This window comes from Syzygium oleosum, unplaced genomic scaffold (genome assembly GCF_021117445.2).
Source record: "Syzygium oleosum isolate NSW1041296 unplaced genomic scaffold, Sole_v2.1 Sole_v2.10, whole genome shotgun sequence".
Classification (NCBI taxonomy): domain Eukaryota; kingdom Viridiplantae; phylum Streptophyta; class Magnoliopsida; order Myrtales; family Myrtaceae; genus Syzygium; species Syzygium oleosum.
Window position 1 is genome coordinate 7,628,988 of NW_026607494.1, and position 12,699 is coordinate 7,641,686.

The window sequence follows — 12,699 nt, forward strand, 5'->3', positions numbered from 1 at the left end:
CCTAGTTTCTTCTTTGGATATATCTTCTGAATTGCTTGATTGCTTTCTCTTAGGCCTTTTTTTGGCCTCTGAAGAAAGCAAAGCCTGTGCACTTTTTCTGCGAGCAGAACTGATGCGCTGATGCTTCGGCAAACATGTTGTATGCCTCGGACCGATGACATTATCTTTTGCACTAGTGTTCCTTGTTTTTTCTACTGTTATTTTATCATATGACCCTTTCGGAAGTTATTTTCCTTCGTTGTATGACTTTAGTCTTTTGAATTATTGCACTTCCCCTCTAGGACAAATAATTAAATGGAGCTTTTGTTGAGAGTAGGTGCTTTTAGCCTAGGAGGTTGATCTCCATCTAATTTATGATTTGTTTGTAGAAGATGCGATTAGCCAGAAATGCAAAAAACGTCGTTATATGTACGAATGAATGGAACACAACGGGGAAGCCACCGTACCCCATCCCTTTTGCTATACAGAAATGTGTTCATGCTTGATGCATCAACTATTTACAATTCAGACTAGAATATTTATCGAGTTTGAGCCCGTAAACGAAACCCGACTCAAGATAAATTGGATATTTTGTGGATGTCCGAAATTGACCAAAGCAAAATACGGAACTTCCTTTTGGCAAGTTGAAGTCGACGATATATTGCACCTGAAAGTCACCAAGGTAAAATAAATAGGAAAGTTGATCATGGACATTGTTGACTTGTTGACCGAGTCTCTCACTGGGATTTAGTTTCTTTGTCCAATACGTGTGGCCAATTGCATGAGAGAAAAGAAAAAGGAAATCAGATGCTACTAGAGTCGGTCACAAAAGAGGCGGTGGACATACGAGTTATATGTATCGAGGGTTGCTCCGTGAGGTGAAGAAGAAGACTTGAAGCGCCGAAATAGAGTGCTTGGCAGAGAGTTTCGTGGGTCTTTCTTCGGCAAATTACATTCAAAAGTTCAAGTGTTTGTGACGGATTAAATCTTGTGGTAAGATTTGTGTCAATTCCTTTATGAGATTGATAGATTATTTCGTAAGGAATTACGAGGCTAAACACTGCGCCAGCTATTGGGTGTAATTGGAGCTTTGGAAATACCGAGAGTGTTTAAGTGACTCAAGTATGATTATAATCTCTATTGTATCGCTTGATCTATAGTGGAATAATATATTGCTCTCTCCGTAGACGTAGGTCATTACGATCGAACCACGTAAATCTGGTGTCCGATTTATTTTTTTGTTTAATCAAATTTTATTGTTCAATCGCTTGACTTCCGCTACAGATTTCATAGCACCACATCAGCTGTTGATATTGCATGCATTTATATACTTAGGTCTAATTATTGTTGATATTGCCACGTCAGTGGCAAAGTCACTAGCATTGCGTTTAAGCCATCTAAAGATCTAAGGACGGCAACTCATCCACAAATTTAGAGACTAGGGGTGAGCATGGTCCGAGTGGGCAGTTTCCAACATAGAATCGGGAACCGCCCACTAAGGATTGATTAGAAAAATTGGAATTGGGAAATGCCCGTTAGTTCCATGGATCCTCTCGGAAACCGGACCGCCGGTCTGATCTGATTCCCAGGTGGGTTCATGGAACCGGTCCCACTAAATTTCATGCAAATAGAGGTGACCGAGAGAGAGAGAGGGAAGCGATAAATGGCTAGAGGGGCACTGGTGAGTTGATGGGAGTTGAGAGTCAAGTTTCAAATTAGGGATTTTATGTTTTACCGGTCCGAGTAGGCAAGTAGGTAGTTCCACGCTTAGAACCGGAAACCGGACCGGTACTCACCGGTTCTAGTAAATTAAAACAGGGAACTGCCCATTCCGAGCCGGTCCGGTTCGATTCTGGGCGGTCTAGGTGGTTCCTGGTTCCTTTGCACACCCCTACTTGAAGCAGTGGTCGTGGTGGTTCATCCATAGATCTGACTGCGATGGCTCAAGTGGTCGGCCACAGACAGTGGCTCGTCTATATATCTGTGAACAAGCCAATGATCCATTCTTCAATTTCTTCGTCCAGGATGGATTCAGCATCGAGATCTTCTTGGAAATTTTCTCAGCAAACATCCAAATCCAGATTTGGCAGCCAGCCGCTTCATGTACGTCGCTAGTGGCCAAGACTCCAAATTTACCAAGGCTCCAAAATTTCATATATGGATTTGGAGCCTTAGTTGCGAGAGATGGAAGGAGGGACTTAGATGACACCGACGATGGAGCCTCAGCTGCGAGCGCCTAGACTTTCGAGTCCGGATCTAGGCGCTGCTCCAGATCTGATCGAGGGTTTAGATGACGCCGACAATAGAGCCTTGGCCGTGGATGCCTAGACTTCCAAATCTGGCCGAATGAAACTGATGATGGCCAGTGACTCTGCTGTCCATTGCTAGTCGGTGACGATATTGTCTGTGGCCTGCTCGTCCATGGCCGTAGGCCTTTGTCGTCCATGGCCTAAAAAGCAAAAAGAAAAACAAAGGTGAGCGGCTCAACTGAGGTCCATGGCCAATGAGACAAGAAAATCTATTTATTTTATTTAAAATGAAACCAACAGACACATGTTAACCTATGAGTGGTTGTAAGTAAAAAATTCGCACCACATAAAGAACCACTGCATATTTTCTCGGGAAAATTTCAAATAAAGGTTTGAAGTACCATTATTTTCTCAAATAAGAGCCTGAAATGAATTTTGTGTCAGATAATGGCATGAAATGGTTTTTGTTACAAATAAGGTTCTGAATTGGCTATATCTATATCAAAGAAGGTTTGACTTTCCGGATGGTAAAGGCATTTTTGTCTTTTAACTTTTTTGAATTTTTTTCCTTTTTTTCATTTCATTTCATTTTTCTTTTTCTAGTTTTCTCTTTATTCTTCGCCGGTGGCCGGTTCCAACTGTCGGCCGGCCATCGGCGAAGCCCGGGAAGGGCTAGACGAGGATTGCCCTCGCCGGCCATGGGCAAGGCCAACCCTTGCTAGATCTGGGCGAGGGTCACCTTGCCAGCTACCGGCAAAGGATAGAGAGGCGAGTCTCACCTGGGTGAGACCGCCCTCGAAAACCATAGGTGAGGGCTGGCTTTGCTTGGGCGAGGGGTGGCTAGCGAGACCCTTGCCTAGGCGAGGCCGATCCTCGCTTGTGGCTTTCGAGGGCGACCTTGCCCAGGCAAGGCCGTCCCTCACCAGATCGGGCAAGGGAGACTCTCACCCAGCCCTTCTCGGGTTTCGCCGATGGTTGGCTAGCCACTGGAACCGGCCACTGGTGAAGACAAAGAGAAAACCGAACAAAGAAAAAAAGAAAAGAAAGGAAAAAGAAAAATAATTTAAAATTAAAGTTATTTTTGAACGAAAATGTCCTTGACGCAAATGATCAGGCGCTGCATTCTTATTTGAAACGTCACATGGCCACTTTAGACCCTTATTTGAGACGACATGCCATTTCGGTCATTATTTAACACAAAGTCCACTTCAAGCCCTTATTTAGAATTTTCCCAAGTTTTGTTAATGATAATCATTAAAAATCTGCTTAGATGAACTTCAAAAAGCAAATAATGTTGACATGACGCCCACGTGACTTAAGCGGAATAAAAAATGTCATTTTGGTTGAAAATTATCTAATGGAACCTTGTCACATATATACAAATTTGGGATTTTTTAATGTCACAAAAAAAAGTTTAGGGTAAATGTGTCATAATTGACATAGTTTGGGGTTTTTGATATCACAAAAAAAAAAAACTAGAGAGGATAACATAACACAGGAGAAAAATAAATGGTTCGAGGGAAAAAAATAAATAGAAATAGAAAAAAAAACTATTAATTCTTGACAAGAAAGGAGAGTCCTCTTCAAATAAATAACCCATCTAAACCATCTCCATTGTCATCCCTTGGCCTTTTAGGGATGGAATGCCAATAAAATTATATTGACTTAAGCGAAAACAAAATCGCCATTTTGATTGAAAATCATCTAATGGAACCTTGTCACATAGATACAAATTTGGGATTTTTTAAAATGCATACAATTAAAAATTCTAGAAAAATTCATAAAAATTTTAGAAAATAAAAAAAATGTCGATCGAAAATATGAATTTGGTGAATTTTTTTAAAAATCAAAAACATCAAAATTTCAAAACTTCACGTATTTTTAAAACACATATGACCACCCATTTTGAAAATTTAAATTTTTTTAGGTGCAAAAAATCAAAAATTTCAAAACTTCACAAAATGCTTAAAATACGGCCACCTACTTTGAGTGAAATTTAAATTTTTATGCCCAAAAAAATAAAATTTTCAAAACTTTTTTTTTTTTACTGCCCCGAAGGAGAGCTTGTTTTTCTTTTCTAACAAGAAAGTACCGATTATTCAGCCAAAAAAAAAAAGAAAATAATTCAAAACTTCACAAAATGGAGAAAAATAAATTTAAATTTTCGAGGGCCCAAAAAAATTTAAAAATCAAAAATTTCAAAAACATAATGGCTTATAAACATGGCCACCCACTTTGAGTAAAAAAACTATTAATTCTTGACAAGAAAGGAGAGTCCTCTTCAAATAAATAACCCATCTAAACCATCTCCAATGTCATCCCTTGGCCTTTTAGTTTTTACCATTTGGGAAAGAAGTAGCAGCAGAACTTGCCATACATGAAAACAACAGACGAATTGCCCCATTTCGCCTAAGGTGCATCATAAGTAATTCACGGGGGCTCTACTCATTGTTACAACATCATTACAACTTGCAATGATTTGAAGATGAGAGTGAAATGCAAGAATGATGCAACATGGGGGTGTCAAAGAGTGAGTAGCAGGCATTATGGTAAAGTTGAGGAGCAAAGTCTTTGAAAATGGAAAAGTTACAGAGAAGTGGACCACTACGAGGGACGTTGATTATAGAGCTTTCCTACGTAAAACAAAACAAAAATCATGAGAGTTACGAGGTCAAGGTCTCTGTCTCTTGCTTCTGCTTTTCGCCTGCTTTTAGGAAAGCTTCTCCTCGATGTAAGGTCCAACGTGGAATGGAATTTGGTACGAACCAACTAAATACGAAGACTTCTTTTTTTTTTGGTCAGAAAATACGAAGACTTAACGGATCCACTTTCCCTAGGGATGAGATCAGGAATCATCATCTCCCCTGAAGCAAAATGTCATTCCTGTTCTAGATATTATACGGTCTCTGAGATTCTGGACGCCTCATACGTCTTTCGTAGTATGTAAAGATGGCGTCTCAACGTGTGCTGGAAACCAGTTTGGATCTTTAAAATTTGTAATGTAGACGTGAAATGATTCGAGGATCTTTAACGACATTATTGTACGAAACTAGCAGGGATAACCCATCAGGCCCGTCTTTCTTCACCTAACAGTTCCATTCGTCTTCCTCACTCTGTGTCTCTGCCCTCTCAAATTGAACGCCATGTCCAACCAAGCTCCCAATTGCCTGGTCGTCGACAAGGCCATCGACGATGACAACTCGGTGGTTTTTCTCCATCCGGAGACAATGAAGAAGCTCCAGCTCTTCCGTGGCGACACCATCCTGGTCAAGGTTGTATAGTTATGCATTTGGAGATCAATTCGACTAGAAGTTCTCATTTGGGTTATTCGTGGGTGTATCATGTTCTAGGATTGCTTTGGATTGGCCTCTTGTGATCCGTTTCGAGCGTGGAAATTTTTTAAGCTTTGGGTAGCGTCCTCTTGTCGTGTCATGCCGTGTCTGGGTTTTAGTAGATTTTTTTTTTTTGAGCTTTGAGGTCGATATGCGGTTGGATTGCAACCTAGAAGCTCTGCTTACCAACTTTGTGATGTTATGTGAACTTCTGCAGATTGTAAGGTGGTTCCATTGAGTTGTTTGCTTTACACCATGTCATTTCCTGCATTCCTGCATGTGGGAGACGATTGATGCAAAAGATCCCTTTTAGCTCTGACAGTCATAGTTTCTATGCTATCATGCTCAACGTTAACTCTAATGACTCGATTTTACTACGTCAAAAGATCTCTCTCTCTCTCTCTCTCTCTCTCTCTCTCTCTCTCTCTCTCTCTCTCTCTGAGTACACTGCTGTAAAGGACATCTTTTTCGGTAGCATGACGATATAGAGTTCAGATTGGAGGCAATGCATTGTGTTGGTCTTTAAAACACTAATTCTTACTTCCAGGGGAAGAAAAGGAAAGATACCGTTTGCATTGTAGTTGCTGATGACACATGCCGGGAGCCAAAGATAAGAATGAACGAAGTGGTGAGATCAAACCTGAGGGTTAGACTGGGAGATGTTGTTTCAGTGCATCAGTGTGCTGATGTCAAGTATGGAAAGCGAGTTCACATACTTCCCGTGGATGACACCATTGAAGGGATTACTGGAGATCTCTTTGATGCATACTTGAAGCGTGAGTTTCTCTTTTCTAAGGACTTGTAATGAATAACTGCACGGTTCCCTCTCGTTTATGCTGATGTAGGAAATAATACTGTTTTGCTCCCTTCTTTAGCTATTGGTCCTATGTGATCAGTGCCTTCTGAAGTTGTCTTTTTAAATCAAACATACCATTTGAAGATGTATTATGAACCCTTTTTTCTTTCATGGAATTTACGTTAGTGCTGTATGTAACAATAAGTGCATATTAAATTAAACACTTGATGAAGTACAAAAATTCATGAACGGGGATAACAAAAAAAAATAGACAACATAAATCTGCCTGTGAATTTATTTCTACTCTTCATACTTTTGCCAGTTCCTAAGTAATGATGCTTAGCATCTTGAATTTTGTTTTAATATCCAGGCTTGTGGCCCGTGTTAGGTGGGCTCATTGATCATTTTATCTTTTTTAAATGTGATCCTATTGCTAAGTGTTTGTGCTTTGAACTGCAATCACTTTCCTATAAGTTGGCTACATTTAGTTAGTACTTTAGTAACAACTGAATATTGGGAGTGCACCACATATTGGATGGCTCTGCTCGTTCCTAATGTTTTTTGGTAACAAAATCCAGTGAATCCTAAAGTTGCTGGTGAACCAGACCATACCAAAACACTGGTTTGCCTGGGTTCAATATGGTCTATTTCAGTGTTTATGTTTTGTAAAGCACTTCTCTTACAGAACTTTTCTCCATACTATCTATCAGAGGAAGTAACTTCCTAAAAGTGATCGACTCGTATATGCCTTCTGATAGCGGGTAAAGCATGATAAAAGATCTGTGAACTACTGCTAGCCTTTGCAAGGGATGCTGGCACTTATTTTCTTGTCAAACCATTACACCATTGACTGCATAATCATGGTAGTTTGAGCACAGACACTAAAATAGCTCACTTCTTTTTGCAAAGATGATCCTTGGATTGGATGGACAAATTACTAACGTGATGGATCCACTCCCTGTAGCTTACTTCCTGGAGGCATATCGCCCTGTGAGGAAAGGTGATCTGTTCCTTGTTAGAGGAGGAAGGAGAAGTGTCGAGTTCAAGGTTATTGAGACCGATCCTGCCGAGTATTGTGTCGTTGCGCCAGACACAGAGATCTACCTTCAGGGAGAACCTGTGAGGAGGGAGGATGAGAATGGATTAGACGAGGTTGGTTATGATGATGTCGGTGGTGTTACGAAGCAAATGGCTCAAATTAGGGAGCTGGTAGAGCTGCCATTGAGACATCCACAATTATTTGAATCAATTGGTGTGAAACCGCCTAAAGGAATCCTGCTGTATGGACCTCCTGGATCTGGGAAAACCCTCATTGCAAGGGCAGTTGCAAATGAAACTATTGCCTTCTTTTTTTCTATCAATGGACCAGAGATCATGTCAAAGGCGGCTGGCGAAAGTGAAAGCAATCTCAGGAAAGCTTTTGAGGAGGCAGAGAAATGTGCACCTTCCATCATCTTTATTGATGATATTGATTCAATTGCTCCGAAGAGAGAGAAAACTGATGGAGAAGTCAAGAGCAGGATCGTTTCTCAGCTGCTAGCACTCATGGATAGTTTGAAATCTCATGCCCATGTCATAGTTATCGGAGCTACTAACCGACCAAACAGCATTGACCCATCTTTGAGAAGATTTGGGAGATTTGACAAGGAAATCGATATTGGAATTCCAGACGAAGTTGGGCGCCTTGAAGTCCTCCGCATTCATACAAAGAACATGAAGCTTGCTGAAGACGTATAGGATTTTCCCTTTTGTTTCCCAAGCAGTTTGTTGTATGGGCATCTTCTTTTTCCCCTTGGTTCTAATAATTTAATCGATGTTATGCAGGTTGATCTGAAAAGAATTGCTGAGAACACGCATGGCTATGTTGGTGCTGATCTGGCTGCTCTCTGCACCGAAGCTGCACTTCAGTGCATCAGAGAGAAGACGGATGTCATTGACTTGAAAGATGAGTCAATAGATGCGGAGATACTCAACTCGGCAGTTACAAATAAGCACTTCCTAACTGCTCTTGGAGCAAGCAACCCATCTGCTCTCCCTGAGACAGTAAGTATACTTAATACGGAGCTGCTGCATGGTATTGTTCTCCTGCCCCTGAGTTCGAATCTAATCCTCACACTTTCAGGTGGTTGAAGTGCCAGAAGTGAGCTGGGGAGACACTGAAGGTCTTGAGAGTGTTAAAAGGGAGCTTCGAAAGGTATGGTTATTTGTGTTCTTTTGTTTTTTGTGTGTGCTTCTATCATTTGTGTGGTCTTGAGAATGTTAAAATATGTCGTGTCACTTTTTTCGTCGGTCGAGTGTGGAAATGTATAGGTTTTGGGGCCCTGTGCACCATGTCTGTGTTAGGCATGCGACAACGAGGGGCTCGCATGAATTTCATCTCTTCACATGATTGTTCTGGTGCTTAGTACATTTTGTTTCCGAGGCCGTGCTTAATGGTTCATTAAGACTGCGAATGATAATTATTTTGTTTTTTTATTTTCTATTTTTCTGTTCCTAGGAACAAGTTTGGAACAGAAATTCGTTTAATAACGCAATTTCATTTTTCTATTTCTAAAACAAATTTTAATTTTAGAAATAGGTTTGGAATAGAAATGAGAAGTAAAAATTCTTTTCATCGCTTGCCCTCGCTACTAGCCGATCTTCCACCTGCCACCCACTGCCACCCACCTACCGTCTGCCACCTCCCGCCGCCCACCTACTACCATCGCTCGCCAGCTGCCTGGGTTGCCACCCGCCGTCTGCTGCCTCCCACCGTCCGCCCTCTCGCCACCCTCCTCCCGCCTCCTGCCGTTGCTCACCTCCCATTGCCGGCCGCCTCTTGTCGCCGTCCTTCGCACTAGTGTCGCACTGTGCTTTCGAACACTAAGGAGGTACTTCCATTTGTCACGAATGTGAAAACTGTCCCCAAATGGGCTACTAAGGCCCGGTACGGATATTTCACCCAGATGTCCGACAGACATCCCATCACTAGACAAACGGGGGTCTGTCCTAAACCATACCTCACATGACAGTGGGTTGTATTTTTTTATCTTTCTATTTAGTCTGAGTTTTGATTTTGGAGTCGCCACTAGTCATTCTTGATAGATTGACTAGAAACCTAATCAGCGTACGGGAGAAATACTACGATTTTGCGAACTAGAGATTCTGAGTAAGGGGACTTGGTTACATTAATAATCCCAAATTAAGATTACTAATGCCCTTTCAGTACCTAAAACGATACGATATATCTAACATGTCACACAAGTTTCCGAAATCTACCCACTAATTCTAATCATTCTATTCGAGAGAAATCAATCAATCAATGATTAAATGCATAATTAATTTCAATCAATCAATGATTACATGCATAATTAATTTCAATCACACAAAACAATCCTAAAATGATTTCTGAAATAAAAATCAATCAAAAACCCAAAACCCTAGTAAAGCCCTAAAGGCTTGTTCATTCAATTGATTGTGTGATTCTAGGGTTTTTTAGGGGTAAAAACCCTTTTTAATTCCTAAACAAAGGAGTTCCTAAAAATGTCATTTAAGCACTTCCAAAAATTCTAATTTCACTTGCAAAGGTTGGCCACAGTATTTCTAAGTCATTCTATGAATTTTTGAAATTTTTATTTTTGTTTTTTTTGAAAAAAATTTATGAGAATTTTGTTTCCCGAAAAATGATTTTTATTTTATTTTCTGAAAAATTTTATGGATTTTTCTGAATTTTTCTCATTTTTGTGGATTTTCTGAGAATTTTTTTATGAAATTTTGGAAATTTTCTGATTTTTATGAATCTTATATGAATTTTCTAATTTTCTGAATTTCTAAAAAAAATTATGATTTTCTGAAATTTTTTATTTGATTTTCTGAATTTTTTTATTTTTTTAGAATTTTATGATTTTTGTTATTTTTTTGTTATTTTTTTAAATTTTCTCACCGAGGAGATTGAACCGGGCTGACCAGTTTAGACCAGTCCAGCCAAGCCGAACCGGCACCGGCACTGGCGCCGGCCATTGCCCCGGCGAGACATAGGACCAAATTGGTGTCATTTGAGGGTTTTCTCTTTGGGGCAATTCGTCAAGTAGCTGGTGGACACAATTTAAAGCTTAGTGTTTTCGAGACCGTCGGTTTGTATCGATCTCCGGCGACCTTCCGATGATGTTTTGACCACTCCACTTGATTCAGTGTTGAGTCCATGTTAATCTTTATCAAACTAGCTTGACTAGCTCGCCGTTGGATCGCCGCCGGCCGGCGAAAAAACTGATCTAAACACCCTAAGTAATTACTGACCTAAACAAGCTTCTCCGAGGTTCAAATCCTTATTCTAATCGCCCTAGCCGTTTAAACCGATCCAAATCAACATCAAAATGTCAATCAAGATGAGAATCAACTAACTTGAGTAGCCTATGGCCACGAGAGGCGCTCCGGCAAGGTTCAGGAAGTTCCGGTGAGGTTCAACAATGGTGGCCGACTCGTTTAATGCACATTTAACGATCCAAAATGCAATCAAACAATACAAATATGATCATAAACGTTTTTTAGACATCAAAGGACTCATAATCATCAAGAAAATCGCATGATCATCCATGTTAAGCTCAAACTCATTTTCTGGAATTTTGGAAAATAGTGACAAACATCAAACTTTACCTGCTTCGATAGCGATGAAAATGGAGTTTCCGAACCCAACGATGACCGTAAAACGATCTACTGATGTCAATTCTTCAAGCCAGTGGTCACCGTCTCGCCGGGAAAGGTCTAGACTCGCCGGCCGAGCCTGATTTTCAGGCCTTAGCAGTCAGGTTTAACTCAGGTATTCAGGTGAGGAGACTCACCTTCCAGGCCGATTTGTCGGCGCTTTTCTGGCCAGAAAAGCATCGATCGCTCGGTCTTTGGAGTCTCAACTCACTCCCTTGCTCAATCTCCCTCTCCTCGCACTGGTTCTCTCTCTCTCTCTCTCTTTCGGGATTTTTGTCGAACAATTCGTCTCCCCAAGATAACGTTTCTTCTTCCTTTTCTAACCCGATTTCCCGCCAAAAGTTTGTTCCCACCGACCTCCAAGTTGGTTATATCGAATCTCCAATGCCAATTGGAGATCCCCCGGCCGGTAAAACTGTTTTTCACATGCTTATTTAGCCTGAGTAAGTCGGTGAAATAGCGGGTCGGGGAAGATATTTTCCTCATATTTTTTCCAGGTAAGGGTGAGTTGGGTGTAGAAGGAGACCAACCTGGGTCGGGTCGAGTCGATCCGACCGACCCGGCAGACTCGGGTTGGTCCAAAATTGCAAATTAAGCCAGATTTTGACCTAATTTTTCAAATTTAACCCCAAATTTGAATTCCTTGGCACATTTTGCATCCAAATATGGGATTTACACTAATTTTCATCACAATTAAACTCAAAATTCCCAAATTTTGAACTTATGTTAATTGGGTTTTTGTTTAATTCAGTAGCCAGATGACCTAATTGGGCAAAATTGACGCCAAAATTGAATTACCCATGCCTGATTAACCGTAGGAATGGTGCTGCCTTAGTTCAACAATTCCGAATTGACCAAGATCCCCAATTTGGGCTTAAAATCCCAATTTTCAATTGATTTTTGGAGTTTTTTCAATTTTCTTGTTAAATTGTAAAATTGGACCGACCAATATGCAATTTAAGATCCCTGAATCATTTTTTTGTGAATACACTATGGACTAAAAATGCCCAGAAATGACTCAATTGAATTTTTGGTTCAATTTGGGTGTGAATTTGCCCAATTTTGGGAAAAACATATCCCCAATTGAAATTTTTCAAAATTGAAGCTTCAATGATGAAATTGGAATTAAAATAAAGCTAATGACTATTTTAATGGAATTTTTGAACTCCATTTGGTATTTTTCTTGATTTTTCACTCATTTTGGCCAAAAGAAATTAAGGAAAAATTCTAAAAAATTCTAAAAAATTTATTTTTGGTTTAGAAATAGGTTCCTAAGCATGGCCAAGGTTCCTAATCCTAATTTTGTGATTTTTTAGGAAATTTGAAAAATGGTTCAAAAATCAAGTGTCAACAGCTAGTCGCGCCGCCATCCGCCACCTTCTCCCCCCACTGCCGTCCACTCACCAGCCATCCGGGATGGATAAATTTTGTACCGTTATCAAACAAATTTTTGTTCCGGGAACAGAAATTTTGTGTCGTTATCAAACGCGTATTTTTGCTTAGAAACTCATCCGTGAAACAGAAATAAAAAAATCAATTTTTGGTCAGAAATTAATTTCCGAAACAGAGTGGTTGTCATTCGCGCTCTACCCTCTAACTAGCCATATCCGGAGATATATACTTGTCATCGAAGTCATGAAAAACTGGTTCAATAGTCAACACT

The 12,699-nt window shown here is 40.3% G+C and overlaps 1 protein-coding gene across 1 annotated transcript; it reads left to right on the forward strand.

The window, feature by feature from the left end:
- Positions 1–5,347: 5,347 nt before the first annotated feature.
- LOC115685842 (cell division control protein 48 homolog A-like) lies at positions 5,348–8,831 on the forward strand. The gene is made up of 5 exons (XM_030610982.2): positions 5,348–5,500; positions 6,108–6,336; positions 7,321–8,087; positions 8,181–8,399; positions 8,479–8,831. Exons 1-5 carry the CDS (start codon positions 5,372–5,374, stop codon positions 8,608–8,610), a joined length of 1,476 nt encoding a protein of 491 aa, XP_030466842.1. The 5' UTR covers positions 5,348–5,371; the 3' UTR covers positions 8,611–8,831.
- The last annotated feature ends 3,868 nt before the right edge of the window (positions 8,832–12,699 follow it).